A 14,527-nucleotide genomic window follows, 5' to 3' on the forward strand; every position below is an offset into this window, starting at 1 on the left:
TCAGTTACCCTTTCCACAAAATCGATTACGGACGGACAGAAGAACAGAAGGACGGACAACCCGAAAACATAATGCCTCCGGCGACACTTCGTGGCAGAGGCATAAAATGTACTAAAAACTTAAGGAATATTCATGACAAAATAACTGCCTTTACTGTAATGAGTCCAGATGCGATTTGCATGTAATGTTAACAATAAATCTATGAAACTTGTCATGATACTGACTTCAACTGTATATCAAAGGAATCTTTGTGAGTTGTTAATTTGTCATTAGTTCACATACAACTTAATTATAATCATCACAATCAAATGTGAAATAACTTATCTTGTCTGTATTGCCAAACACTTAGTGAATCATATAAGTTACATGTTTACGCACTACAAGCACAATTATCATCCTCACAGGAAGATGGGCAATACTGCCATTCATAGAATGTCTGTTTTAATCAGTCATCTATCATCACTCTAATATCTTTATCATCAAAATCTACCCAGTCCTTACTGCAAACAACATCATTCCATCATCTGTAATTTGGTATCAGACACCATCAGATCCATCATCATCTTCATTGCCATGGTAATCTACCTCATTGACCACTCAGCACAAGTCATACAGAGTGTCTATGTTTGCAAAGAATCATAGAAAGACATCAAAAGCTGTATCCTGATTTTGTCATCATAATTTAGAGGAGACCTGACCTATCTCTGCTGCCCCACTAGCAATCAACTTGTTGATGTCCTCCTGGCTATAACCCGCCTCAGCCAGCACAGTCTGGGTGTCTTGGCCGATCTCTGGCTGTGCCATGGAAGTGGGCGTGGCAGGGGTGCGGCTGAGTATGGGAGCAGGGGTCGGCTCATGTGACCCTTTAGTGTTCTTGAGGAAGTTTCCCATGACCTTGTTCTGAGGGTGCTCAGCTGCCTCATCCCGTGTCAGGACCGGAGTCACACAGGCATCTGTGTTGCTGAAGATGCGAGTCCACTCTGCCTGGGTCTTAGTGACAAAGATACGAGCAAAGGTCTGCTTCATGCGAGGCCAGTCCTCCTTACTCATCTGGAATGGCAGGTCATTGTCCTCTGACAGTCCAAGACCTACAGACATTAAAATGGGAGAGGAAGAGAGGAAACAAAAAGGGAATCCTTGTAGTCAACAGTAAATTGTCAAAACTGGTTACATTGCGCAATGGCTCGCTTTGGAAAATGTCACTTTTCACTCTTGAATACACAATGTAAAATGTATACATGTAAACCATTATATTAATGAAGTGACATTATATTTCATGACAACAGACTCATATAAGACAATGTAAAATCAACACCATAATATAAAATCATGAAGGTTTAATCATATATTCTGTGCAGAAGATATAAAAATAAATAACCTATGCCACATAGTTGACTGTGTAAATTCATGATTTCTTGCTCAGTACATGCCTAAGATGTACCAAGTTCCATGAAGATACATTGAACCATTTGCAAGAAAAGTGAAATTGTAACATTTCACCTGACCTTTGACCTTTTGACCTTTTGACCTTTGACCTCATGACTTGAAACTCTCTCTGGAGAATCTTTATGCAGTAGTACATGTCTGCCCTAAGTTTCAAGAAAATACCTTCAGGCATTGCATAGATATGGGAGAAATAGCAAAATTTTTAGCATTTGACCTTGACCTTTTGACCTTTGACCTCTTGCCAATTTCACTAAGAAAACTACTCAATTAATTGCCCCATCATACGTCATCCTTGGACCAAGTTTGGTGAAAGTTGCTTCATCCAGTTGAGTTATCGCGTGAACAGATAAATTTTAGGATTTGACCTTGATCTTTGACCTTTGACCTCTGTCCGATTTCACTCAAAACTAATCAAGTAATTGTTCCATCATACATCATCCTCAGACAAAGTTTGGTGAAATTTGCTTGATCCAGTCTTGAGTTATCGCGTAAATGGATACAATTTCATGATTTGACCTTGACCTTTGACCTTTGGCCTTTAGCTGATTTCACCCAAAATTTAATTAAGCAATTGCATCATCATACTTTATAGTTGGACCATGTTTGGTAAAATTCCAGTCAATATTACTCAAGTTATCGCGTAAATGAATGCGGACGGACAACCCGAAAACATAATGCCTCTGGCACCACTTCGTGGCGGAGGCATAAAAACCGTTGAATCACTTAACACTGAAATATTTCCAAACTTTATTGCTTCTTCTGTCAAACTCAGGAAAATGTACCTTCTAAGAACTGCATATAAAACTGTGGCTCTAGGGCACCAACTGCCATGAATTTGCCATCCAGAGTACGGTAGGTTTCATAGAATGGGGCCCCTGTATCAAGGAGATTTGAACCTCTGTCCTCTCCACACACACCAAGGTCACGACCCATCCAGAACCAGGAGCAGACGTATGCTGTACCACTCAGCTGTACGCAAAGGGTGGAGTCAACAGGTGTAACATGTTCAGCAGTACAGTCATATCAGAATTTGTGTACAAATTGGTACTTCTCAGGAAATGCAGTGCAGTATATTACAAAATTACTGTTTGTAGGTATATATCCACTCACAATCCATGTTATTTCTTTCAAAGAATAAACATATCTGTACTTCTTTGAAAACATATAATGCAAAGATGATATTTTACTGACATAATTTAATTCACTGATACCATTTTAACATATATGTTGTTCATAACAACGAACAACCCAAGGCTTGCCTGAAGTACCAGGTAGCCAAAATGATTGTATAGTTGATCTAATGCTTAAAACCTGGATTCCATGTAATACAATAAATCAAATAAGTTTAACTGGGTGAGGGAGTTTGTTACAAGAGAAAAAAAAATATCTGTGAATTTGAATCACTAGTACACCAGCTTGGTGGAATTACATAATTCTCCTTAGTAACAACACAAATGTCAATATTCATGTTTGGGCTTAAATAGGGTGCTTTGACTCAGTATCCCATTCATTTACAGCAGATCATTTCAGTATATGCTAATTGCTATAGGGGAGCCTATCCTCTAGAGTAATCATCTTCTCAGTCATACACTATGCAGCACAATGAACTGGGAGTCATGAACTCACAGTATCAACCTTTGACCCTGAACTCAAATGACTTGCAAGGATAGCCTTGTTTTCAAAGATTAGTTATAAAGAAAGCAAATCAATAGGCATCAAGTAGGTTTAATGTCAAAGCATACATGTATTTGCCTTTTCCAAAACAAAAACAAAAACATGACATGTGAACCTTGTCATTCAGCTGCTTCCATCATCCTACGCACTCCTTTTAACAAGATACTGTAAAATGAGTAATGTTCGCGGGCATTTTAATTTCGCGAATTTCGCAAGCGGCAAAATTTGCAAAATCAAAATGCATGCAAAAGTTCTTGCCTACACAATATGCATTGGATGCCAGTGGTATGTCGCGAGAATTTCATGCTGCGAGAAAGACCGTCGGCTCCAATTCGCGAAATTTTCATGCCGCGAATATATCATGTTTTACAGTATTGTCAGGATTACTCTAAGTACTACGATCAATTATGCAAATCATCCCAAATGATAAAGATTACAGTCTCTTTCTACCAGTATAGTAAAGAAATATATACCGTATCTAAATCATCTATCAGTGTTAATACCACCTATCATGCAATGATGAATGAGCAGAGCTAATGGTAACCATGACAACCAAAGATTACAGGTGTATCACAGAACAAACTAAGACCTTGTGATTGGTCAAGACCAGACAGTTTCTGTACATGAGGATCCTATCAGCAGAGACCATTGAAACATTTAAAAAGCTTTTGAAATCACATATGTTCGCATCTTGTTTTGGTTGAATTTTCAACAATTGCTCAATGGGTGTATATCTCTATCTATCTCTTTCTTCTTTTTCAGCCTTCTTATGTACAATTATGACTACCTATGACTACCATGTATGCTATTCTTTTTATAATTACGTCCCTCTGCGCCTTAGAATAGGCTACTAGATCGAAGGCGCATTACAAATGCTGAAATTATTATTATTACATATTGGTGTATGACATACCAAATTAGCATCAATGACCTGTCCTAGCCCAGACTTTGTCCTCTCAAAGAGAGCCATAAGGATACCCATGGCACACATGAGACCGCCTCCGGCAAAGTCTGCAATGAGGTTCAGTGGTGGGGTTGGGTTTCCCCCCTTTCTCCCCAACAGTGACAGAACTCCTGAAGACGAAAACACAACACAATACAATGTGATCTAAAATCCTGGAAACCAAAGATACATACACAGCATGTATATGAGCTGAACTGGTGGTGTTCCTTTAAATGTTAGCCTGCTATCATACATTCAATTTCTACAAAGTCTCTCCTATGTAAACTGTATAGCTATACTTTAACTATACACAAAATATCATTTGAATATTACTTATTACATATACTCACTTTAGACGAATCACCCCTATTATGATTTGAACTATTGAAATGTCAAACATGCAGGAAACTAAAAGCACACCAGCCGACTTGACAATCCCAGTTCATTATCATATGATGTGAGAAGGTTTTAACCCTTTGAGCACAAGTCCCGAGTATACTCGGGCAGGTGTCTATGGGAAATGCGTGTTGTAGCAAAATCAGTCCGTCCTCAACAGGTTAAGTATGGAACCCAAGTATCCTCTGCTTATCAAAAGATAAAATTGATTTTAAAATTCCTTACCACACAGTCTGCCATAGACTTACAGTTAAAATCAACTTTATAATCGATTTTAACTCTTCACAAAACGGGGCCCAGGTCCTCAGACACTACTCGTCGTCGGTGATAGGATATATTAGTACAGAAATTTTGATCTCTTCTTTTTTTCTTTTTTTTTTTTTGGGGGGGGGGGAGATACTATTTAAGAAAACCAATCTAAACTAGAGAAGTACTCTGAGAGCACAGATCTCCACCAAGCAGCTCATTTCAATCACTGATCTTGTTCTTCCATAGAGAGCAGTGATTTGCACCCATATGTATGCATGCTGAAAGTCTTTTGAAGCATCATCAACTTCCAGCTGTGCTGCGTGCCTTGCCCTGGCAGAAACTAGAGCACGCACTTTAGTAAGCGTATTCAAACCTCAAAAATGCACAGCTTGAACTCTCAAGTTCATTAACCCTACCTGCCTAAATATTGAAAATCCTTCATAAAATCCATAAAAATTCCCAGATCACTACCAAAATTTAATAATATGTTCCTTTTGTTGTTCTTAACTTTTCCTGTAAGTTTCATCCAAATCCCTGCACAATTTTTTTTTTTATTTTGCACACGGATAAACAAACAAACGGCGGTGAAAATATAACCTCCTCCCTTGGTGAAGGTAACAAACAAAGAGGTAACAAACAAAGTTGATGTATGACATTAACTGAAAGTGATGCCACATAATCTTTGCAAAATTGGATTTCCATTATGATCACTTGTATACATGTGGAGTACATCATTAATAATGTCAAGGAATTTGTTGAAGAATGTTGCAAAATGGGGAAATGTCTATTTTTCATTAGGACTATATTTTTGCTCAATTCCTTATCATATTTTCAATATGTGACCCTGCATAACAAAACCTCAAAAAAGTCTTTAGACATGGATATTTAGTTAAGGAAAGATTATGAAAGAGCAGACTCTTAGCTTTAATATGACACACAAGTCAACATCAATGGACTTTTGTATGTCATCCAAAGAATGGAAAGAAAGTAATGGTACATCCTCTGGAAAGGTGTTCACTGAGAAAAGAGGCTTGGAAGCTTAGGGTCTATTCAAGTGCTTTTCTAACCCAGTGGTGATTTGTGCAATGAATGGGATGAACAGAGAAAACAAATCTCTATATTTACCACAAATAGATTATTCAATTAAGCTGAACTTTTGCATGCCCTTTAGATACACTTTGTAGATGGTAATAATATCATCTTTTCAAAGTTATTAAAGTTGAAAGTGAAGAGTCTGCAACAGGCTTTCAAAAAATGAAAAGGGTCCAAAATATAATACATACATGTAATCACCCAAACTGGAAAGAAGAGTGTTTCAAAAAAAGTGCAAATCAGACAATTTCTAGTTTGTTTTATGATCCTAAACTTGAAAAGTATACACAAGAAGTACTACTCTATCAGAAAATATGAAAATGAAAGATTGACAAGGTTGATCCATGTCACCTACTAGTAACCCTCCTGAATTCCCAGAGTGCATGTAAGCTTCTCCTGTAATAATCCTCTTGTCACAAACAGTGTAGGATTAAGTATCAATAAGTACCTGACATGGACACGTAGTTGATATCATGTCCTGCCATTTTATTCCAGGGACCATCTTGCCCAAAGCCACTCAGCCTGGCATAGATGAGCCTTGGGTTTTCCTTCGTCATGATAGCTGGCCCCAGACCCATCCTTTCCATTACACCTGAGAGCAGAGTAAGAAATGAGCAAATTTAAGTCAGGTCCATTGTGGATTCAGATATATTACTGAGACAAGAGCAAGATCACAGGACAGTACCAATGTCAACAATTTCATCATTCACAATCAGCAGATTTTTACCTTGGTAAAGCTTTCATCAACAATACTACAGGCTTCTTCAGACTGTTATCAATTTCATCACTAACATTTTCGGTTTCTTCAATTGGACAAATCTTTCAAGAAATTATGCTATACACAGGATAATTCCTCATTATCAAGCACAAAGCATTTTAGAGAAGTTAGCATATAAGTCTCTTAAATCTAAAGTTATTTTACCAAGAAAAATTGTTACAGACACAGGGAGAAGATAAACAGAATAACAGAATAAAAAACGGACACTTGATGCCAGATATAAACACTCTGTTAATCACTAAAAACATATTCCATACAAAGACATTGCACTTTTAATATTGTACACTCCAGTATCAAATCTTTCAATAGATGGCTATGGAACAGAGAGATGGTCTAGTCTTTAGTGTACAGCAGTGAAAAAGGTGCCACCTGAAGGCATTGGTAGCCTACCTGGTCTAAAAGGTTCAATGAGGACATCTGCATCTTTGCTGACTCTCTTAAAAGCCTCCAATCCTTCCGGCATCTTGAGGTCTAGCGCCACCGACAATTTGCCACGGGCAAGACGGTCACTGTCCAGTATCTGCCGGACACGGTCAACACGGATGACCTTAGCCCCAAAGTCTGCTAGGATCATTCCAGCATGAGGAGCTGGGGCCAGACCAGCAATTTCTATCACCTTGACTCCTTTCAGGGCCATGTCTGTACAAAGCAGCAGAATAAAAGAACAAACATACCTGCATCAGTATGACATCTTTTTTTTTCTTTTGACATTGAATTCAATTTAAATTTTTACAGTGAAAGCATTCCAACTAGAGATGGGGAAAGACAGCACTTACATTTGTACTTCTACAGTGTGGCTTTAATTTCATTTCACCTTCTTTAGTGGTTGAATTAGGATAAAGAAGTAAAACATGGACTGTGATACTGAACAGAATTATGAGAAATCAAGATTAAGATGACACAGTGCTCATATTGTTAAATCAAACATAAGAAAAGCACAAGCTAAGTGTAGCAGAGTAAACTACCTGATGTTGTTTCCTTACAAATAGTTGGGGGAGGGGGAACACACACACCGCAGAAATTCAAGTGCTGCAAACAGTCAGCTATGATGCCTCCGCTGCTCATGCAATCACTACTGTACAGTGTATTATACCTATCAAACATACACATGTATGGCCCTTCATTTACAATTTTATGCAGCGCGGGATCAGTGATCTTGACGATAGACCAACAATTGACCTTTATAATTGAAAAAGGTATCCAGATACAAATTCTGTATGTACATATCTGTTGTTTGAATTGAGATATTATCTTTCCTTATCAGCTTTTCTATATACTATATCATACACTTTGATATGCTGCCATATACAGTTGTATCTACCACACTGTGTTTTTGTACATGAAACAGCAATAGATGGGATGATTTATTTAGGCTTTGATCCTTTAATTTTATTAGTTTTTTTTTTTTTTTTTACCAATCAATATCTTTAATATGCTCACGTTGAATAAGAATGTACATTGTATAAACATCAAGATTTCTTTTTGTTCAAAAAGAGCGCTATAGTGCGCAACATTCACTAAAACAATGGGAAGTCATAAAATATTCCATGAGCTTCGTTGAACAATTGTCACTATACTCAAGGTCAACTACACTCATGGAGAACAAATGACGCAAAATGACGGGACACACAATTTTGAATTATTAATTTCATTGTTTTTTCAATCGTTTGATATTGGTATATCTTATGCTAGTAATTTAATAGTACGCTCTGAAATGAAATTACTCTTTGTATTAGCATTTAAAAAAGTTTCAACATGCTTCAATCTTGAAATGCGACATAAGGATACTTATTTGTAGTATCACTGGGACATGGGGTTTTCAGTGGTACGGATACAGCAAAATTAAAATAAATATGTCGGGATAAACAATTCATCCCCATTTTTGTATGTTATCTGAATAACATGAATGTAAGTCATTATAAACAGAACAGAAAGTAATGAAATGACCTTTTATTTTAGTACATATCACCTTTAAACTAGCGGGACACAGAAATATACACTTAGCGAAGAATGACCCATATACAGTACAGGTATGCAGGGTGGTCCACAACTTGAAATTGGAGCATGTTGCAAGCTCAGAATCTGAGAATACTGCAGAAATTGTATGTGCGCTCAACGAGCACGTAGACGCAATATTTTGCAGCTTATCTCTCTTTGTGCTGCTCACATTCAGTGTTCTCTCTCATGTTTTGCACACAAGTATTTAAGTACCAGGTAGTTTGATATTTCTTGTGTTTTGCACATGTTTTTCACATGAACCTTGAATACAGTTTATTTTGAGCTTGTAGCAAATTTTCGAGGATGTTGCACAACATGTTGCTGGCTTTTGAGGATGCTGCACATGATTTGAGGATGTTGCACAAGAATTTTAGCATGTTGCAGCGACATGCTTAAACCCCTCGTGGACTACCCTGCGTATGGTATTACCAGACAGCATGGAAATTCAGAGCTACCAAGTCTCATGCATTGTGAGTGAGACTCGAGCATTTAGGGTCTGTCTCACGATCTCACGCATGACACCCATTTTTCTCACGCATCGGGAGCATAGCTTAAAGGATTAAAGTGAGAGCTGCAATTGAAGGCATATTTCTCTTTTGTCTTTCAAAGTATGTAAAAAACAGTCACTAAAGTATGCACCAGCTTGCACCATTAAGAGCTAAAAATTGAAAAAGCTCCCTACCGTGGGAGGGCGGACACCCCCCTTCCACACCCTCCCCTCGCTCAGTCGCTTCGCTCCCTCGCTCATGCACATGCGCGCGCGCCGAGATGCTGAGTCAACGAAATCTCACTCATAAAAATTTTTTGAACTTGGCATCTATGGAAATTCCGGACACGCACACAGTGGCGGATCTACGGGGGGGGGGGGGGGGGGGGGGGGGGGGGGGGGGTTAGGGGGTTTAAACCCCCCCCTTGGGCTGCCAAAAATAAATGAATAAACAAAGAAAATAAAATAAATATGTATATACAGTAGACCTCGCCTAAGTCGACATCGCATAAGTCGACAACTCGCTTAAGTCGACACGATAAAAAAGTCCCGATTTTTGCCTTTGTTATTCCTTGAAAATTTCCTCGTCTTAGTCGACATTTATAAGTCGACAACTCGCGTAAGTCGACCTGATTTTTCAGTGCCAACTGAGCTAAAATACGTGTTAATTCCCTCGTCTAAGTCGACATAATTTTTCGCTCAAAATCTTATCGCCATTCTCTGGAAAAGAATTGTTTTCCCGCTCCGATTCGCTGTGTTTCTACTCGGTAATTCGCTAGTGTACGGCGCGGTAGCGTTCGCGCCATGCGTTCATTGTCTTGTATGCCAGAATATAGAAAGGACATACAACTACACTCATTTACACTGGAGCATTACATGTAGTACCCAAGACAGTTCACTTTACCCCTTTTCTCCCTCTCGTTTTTCTCAAAACGCACAAATTTTGTACACGTATATGTCCCGGTAGGTATTCATTATCCGAACATGAAATAGGTGTTTTTGCAAATCCGAATATTCTAACGTTGATTATTCCGAAGCGGTATTAAAACCAGGGCCCTTTCTAAAAAGATTTATTACAATGCAACTAATAATGCAACTCAAAAAATCAAATGCAGGTGTATCAAATCACACGCAACTTTTGCATTTAAACGCAAGTGCGTTGCTGAAAAGACTGTTTGATAATCATATGAAACTAGAAAATAATTGTTACGAAACTGAAACTCAATTGCGTTTAAACGCTACTCTAGAAATCAAATGCAAGTCCATCAAATCACACGCAACGATGTATTTAAACGCAAGAGCGTTGCAGAGAAGACTTGCGGTTTTTGTATACGAAACTAGAAACCGCGTTTAAATTAATCTCTATACATCTACAGAAGTGCGTTATTGTTGAAAAGACTTGCATTACTTTTTTCATTTCGTAAGCAAAATTAGAAATTAAACGCAATTCTGAAAATCAAATGCAAGTCCATCAAATTACTTGAAAAGACTTGCGTTTGATAATCACACGAAACTAGAAAATTGTAGGAAACTTAAACTCAATTGCGTTTAAACGCAACACTAAAAATCAAATGCAAGTCCATCAAATCGCACGGAACGCTGAAAGACTTGCGTTTGATACATGTAATCATACGAAACTAGAAAATTGTAGGGAACTTCTTTTTAAACTCAATTGCGTTTAAACGCAACTCTAAAATTCAAATGCAAGTCCATCATATCACACGTAACGCTGTATTTAAACGCAAAAGCGTTGCAGAGAAGACTTGCGGTTTTTGTACGAAACTATAAGAAACTGTGTTTAAACGCATCCCTAAACATCTACGGAAGTGTGTTATTGTTTAAAAGACTTGCATTATTTTTTTATTTCGTAAACAAAATTAAAAATTAAATGCAACTCTAAAAATCAAATGGAAATCCATCAAATCACACGGAACGCTGAAAGACTTGCGTTTGATAATCACACGATACTAGAAAATTGTAGGGAACTTTTTTAAACTCAATTGCGTTTAAACGCAACTCTAAAAATCAAATGCAAATCCATCAAATCACGTAACGCTGTATTCAAACGTAACCGTCGCAGAGAAGACTTGCGGTTTTTGTACGAAACTATAAGAAACTGTGTTTAAACGCATCTCTAAACATCTACGGAAGTGTGTTATTGTTTAAAAGACGTATCGTAAGCAAAATTAAAAATTAAACGCAATTCTGAAAATCAAATACAAGTCCATCAAATCACACGGAACGCTGCATGAAAAGACTTGCGTTTGATAATAACACAAAACTAGAAAATTGTATGAAATTTAAACTCAATTGCGTTTAAACGCAACTCTAAAAATCAAATACAAGTCCGTCAAATCACAAGCAACGCTGTTTTTAAAACGCAAGAGCGTTGCAGAAAAGACTTGCGGTTCTTGTCCGAAACTAGAAACTGCGTTTAAACGCATAAAACTGTACGGAAGTGCGTTATTGTTGAAAAGGCTCGCATTATTTTTTTATTTCGTAACGGAACTTTCGCCGTGACCGAACTTAGTCTGCACTTGCAGGGGAAAGACATCGCAACATTTACACGTTTCAAACTACCGAAACGCATGCTGCTTCACAAAATGTCAATGAAAAAAAATGATGACGAATTATTGTTAAAGTTCGCTATGCAGAAGTTTTAAATCTCAGTCCAAAGTTAAATTAGTCCGACAATGGTAAGAGGTTTGTTTTTACGAAGGTTATAGTAGTCCGAAAGATGTCGTTTTCGGATGAACAAACTTTTCTTCTTCTTTTTATTTCAGACAGGCCCGCGCTGTACAGAGCGGTAATGTTGCGGATCGGAGCGCGAGAACAATTCAGAGTATTTTCAGAGTATGGCAATACAAATTTAAGCAGAACAAAATATGGCGACTTAGGGAAGGAAAATCACACATATTACAACTCAGTCGGCACTGAAAAATAATCCCGACAGAATCATGCGAAATCACACGCATATCTTCCCAGCAACGCACTTGAATTTAAATCGCAAAGTTTAATGCAATTTTGGGGAATTTGCCTTTGATATTTCAAATCAAGTTTAAAACGTTAAGTGTCTAAAAACGGGCCTAGGATTCTGATCCCGCTCTCTCAAAATCTCTCTAACTGGTTAGAGATTTGGGAGTTGTGCGTTGTCGTTACTAACCCGCGCAAGATTTATGCATGAACTAAAACATTATTGTTGCTCATGTCAGTAGGCATGTTTTGGCGGCAAAAGGAGTAAGATATGGGTAGCGATCCGCATCGTGATCCAAATCTTACTCTGTACAGGGGAAATTAATTTTCATTTATAAGTCGACAAAATGTCGACTTACGCGTAAGTCGACATTCGCGTAAGTCGACGTGTTTTGCTCAGTCCCGATTATGTCGACTTACGCGAGGTTGACTGTATATGAATAAAAGGGAAAAAATATAGCTACAAACGGCAGCTTTTGGACTGTAAAATGTCAAAATTTTCAAGCTCGCTCGCTTCGCTCGCTCGCATCCAGCAGTTGAGCCCGGTGCGCCTCCCCCTTAATTTCTAAAGCGAAAAACATAGCTACGACGGCAGTTGTTGGACTCTAGAATGTCAAAATTTTCAAGCTCGCTCGCATTGAATCGTTATGCCATTCTCCTAATGTTGCTGACAGTAATTGCCAGTAGTTGCGCCCGATGCCCCCACCCCTTAATTTCCAAAGCGAAAGATAAATATAGCTACAAACGGGAGTTTTTGGACTGTAACATGTCAAAATTTTCAAGCTCGCTCGCTTCGCTCGCTCGCATTGAATCGTTATGCCACTCTCCTAACGTTACTGCCAGTAATTGCCAGCAGTTGCGCCCGATGCCCCCCCCCCCCCCTTAATTTCCAAAGCGAAAGATATAGCTACAAACGGGAGTTTTTGGACTGTAAAATGTCAAAATTCTCAAGCTCGCTCGCTTTGCTCGCTCGCATTGAATCGTTATGCCATTCTCCTAATGTTGCTGCCAGTAATTGCCAGCAGTTGCGCCCGATGCGCCGCCCCATTAATTTCCAAAGTGAAAGATATACTGTAGCTACAAACTCCTTTTTGGGACTGTAGAATGTCAAAATTTTCAAGCTTGCTCGCTTCGCTCGCTCGCATTGAATCGTTATGCCATTCTCCTAATGTTGCTGCCAATAATTGCCAGCAGTTGCGCCCGATGCGCTCCCATTTATTTCCAAAACGAAATATATAGCTACAAAACTCCAGTTTTGGAACTGCAGAATATCAAAATTTTCAAGCTCGCTCGCTTCGCTCGCTCGCATTTTATTGTTATGCCATTCACCTTCATGTTGCTGACAGTATATAATTTGTCGATCGTTTCACACCGTCATTCCATAATCCATGTAAGGAAAACTTACAATGTTCCTCAATGACTGCGTTGTTGAATGTATCACATTCCGTAATGTATTGTAGTCCCATTATCGCTCACGCACACACGCACAAGCATACAGACCGTCAAAATTACTTTATTTACTTTGGTTCCCCCCATGTTTCGACCCACCGTACGCCACTTTACATATATATATTATATATATATAATAGATGTGTGTGCGTGTGCGTGTGTGTGTGTGTGTATGTGTATATTGTGTAACATATGCATGGTCTAATCTTGAGCCCCCTCCAATGTTTGCCCCCCCCCCCCCCAATCCAAAACTGCTTCCGGCGCGCCTGTTTTAAACTGTTATTTGATCTTATTCTAATAAGACGTAATATCATGGACTGCTTTTTATGTTCTCCATTACGTTAGTAGATGCCAGGAAAACATCACTTACGGGGTTCAAATAGCTAAAAAAAAAAAAAATCGGCGCGACGCCACGCGGCTCCACGCGGCTCACAGACATCGCCTTGTGAACGATGCTCTGCATCGCCATTGGGACATCACAAACCCAGGGACCGCGGAGCCAGGGTCGGCAAAAAAAAAAAAAATAGAGCATGTAAGTATGCTTAAAATCGCAAGCTGGCAACCCTAAAAATGAAAAATCTCCCTACTGTGGGAGGGGGGGATACCCCCCTCCCACAACCTCCCCCCCTCGCTCGCTTCGCTCGCTCGGGCTTGGTCGCTACGCTCCCTCGCAATACCCAGCTCAGCCCCTCAAACCCCTCCCTTGGAAAAAAGCTAGATCCGCCCCTGGCACATTTCTACGTACTAGTCTAATGACATTCAATATAGGCCCGGGGCTTCGCAGACTAGCCTCACAGAGCGTGATGGACCAAAATTGCGAAAAATGCAACACAAAAATGTAGAAAACACTAGTTTAGAAGAAGATGTCAATTTTTCAAAAGATACTTTATAATTCAAATAAAAATAAGAATGAAATAGTCTAAATAAAAACGTCTAAATAAAAACTTTATGGCGTGCACTGTTCAAAATGTTCATTTTAGACATTTTACCGTAAACTACAAAACTTAAGCCTCATTTGCCGATTTTTTTCTTTGTCGTCCAC

At 38.8% G+C, this 14,527-nt stretch overlaps 1 protein-coding gene across 1 annotated transcript; it reads right to left on the minus strand.

Annotated features, from left to right (window-relative positions):
- Positions 1–675: 675 nt before the first annotated feature.
- On the minus strand, positions 676–7,215 carry LOC139722318 (alpha-methylacyl-CoA racemase-like). The gene is made up of 5 exons (XM_071633628.1): positions 6,969–7,215; positions 6,249–6,392; positions 4,034–4,194; positions 2,229–2,415; positions 676–1,088 (listed from the first exon to the last, which is right to left on the minus strand). Exons 1-5 carry the CDS (start codon positions 7,213–7,215, stop codon positions 676–678), a joined length of 1,152 nt encoding a protein of 383 aa, XP_071489729.1.
- Positions 7,216–14,527: the final 7,312 nt, after the last annotated feature.

The sequence above is a fragment of the Diadema antillarum genome, unplaced genomic scaffold (assembly GCF_040938485.1).
Source record: "Diadema antillarum isolate AM-2024a unplaced genomic scaffold, OU_Dant_1.0 scf00000163, whole genome shotgun sequence".
In the NCBI taxonomy this organism is placed as follows: Eukaryota; Metazoa; Echinodermata; class Echinoidea; order Diadematoida; family Diadematidae; genus Diadema; species Diadema antillarum.

Bases quoted from the DNA above. Each gene is read 5' to 3' on its own strand.
- LOC139722318 (XM_071633628.1), bottom strand. From the start codon at position 7,215: ATGGCCCTGAAAGGAGTCAAGGTGATAGAAATTGCTGGTCTGGCCCCA. The intron at 6,393-6,968 runs GTAGGCTACCAA...CTCTGCTCTCAG, and splicing joins CATTGAACCTTTTAGACCAG to GTGTAATGGAAAGGATGGGT. The intron at 1,089-2,228 runs GTACATTTTCCT...TAATGTCTGTAG, and splicing joins TTATATGCAGTTCTTAGAAG to GTCTTGGACTGTCAGAGGAC.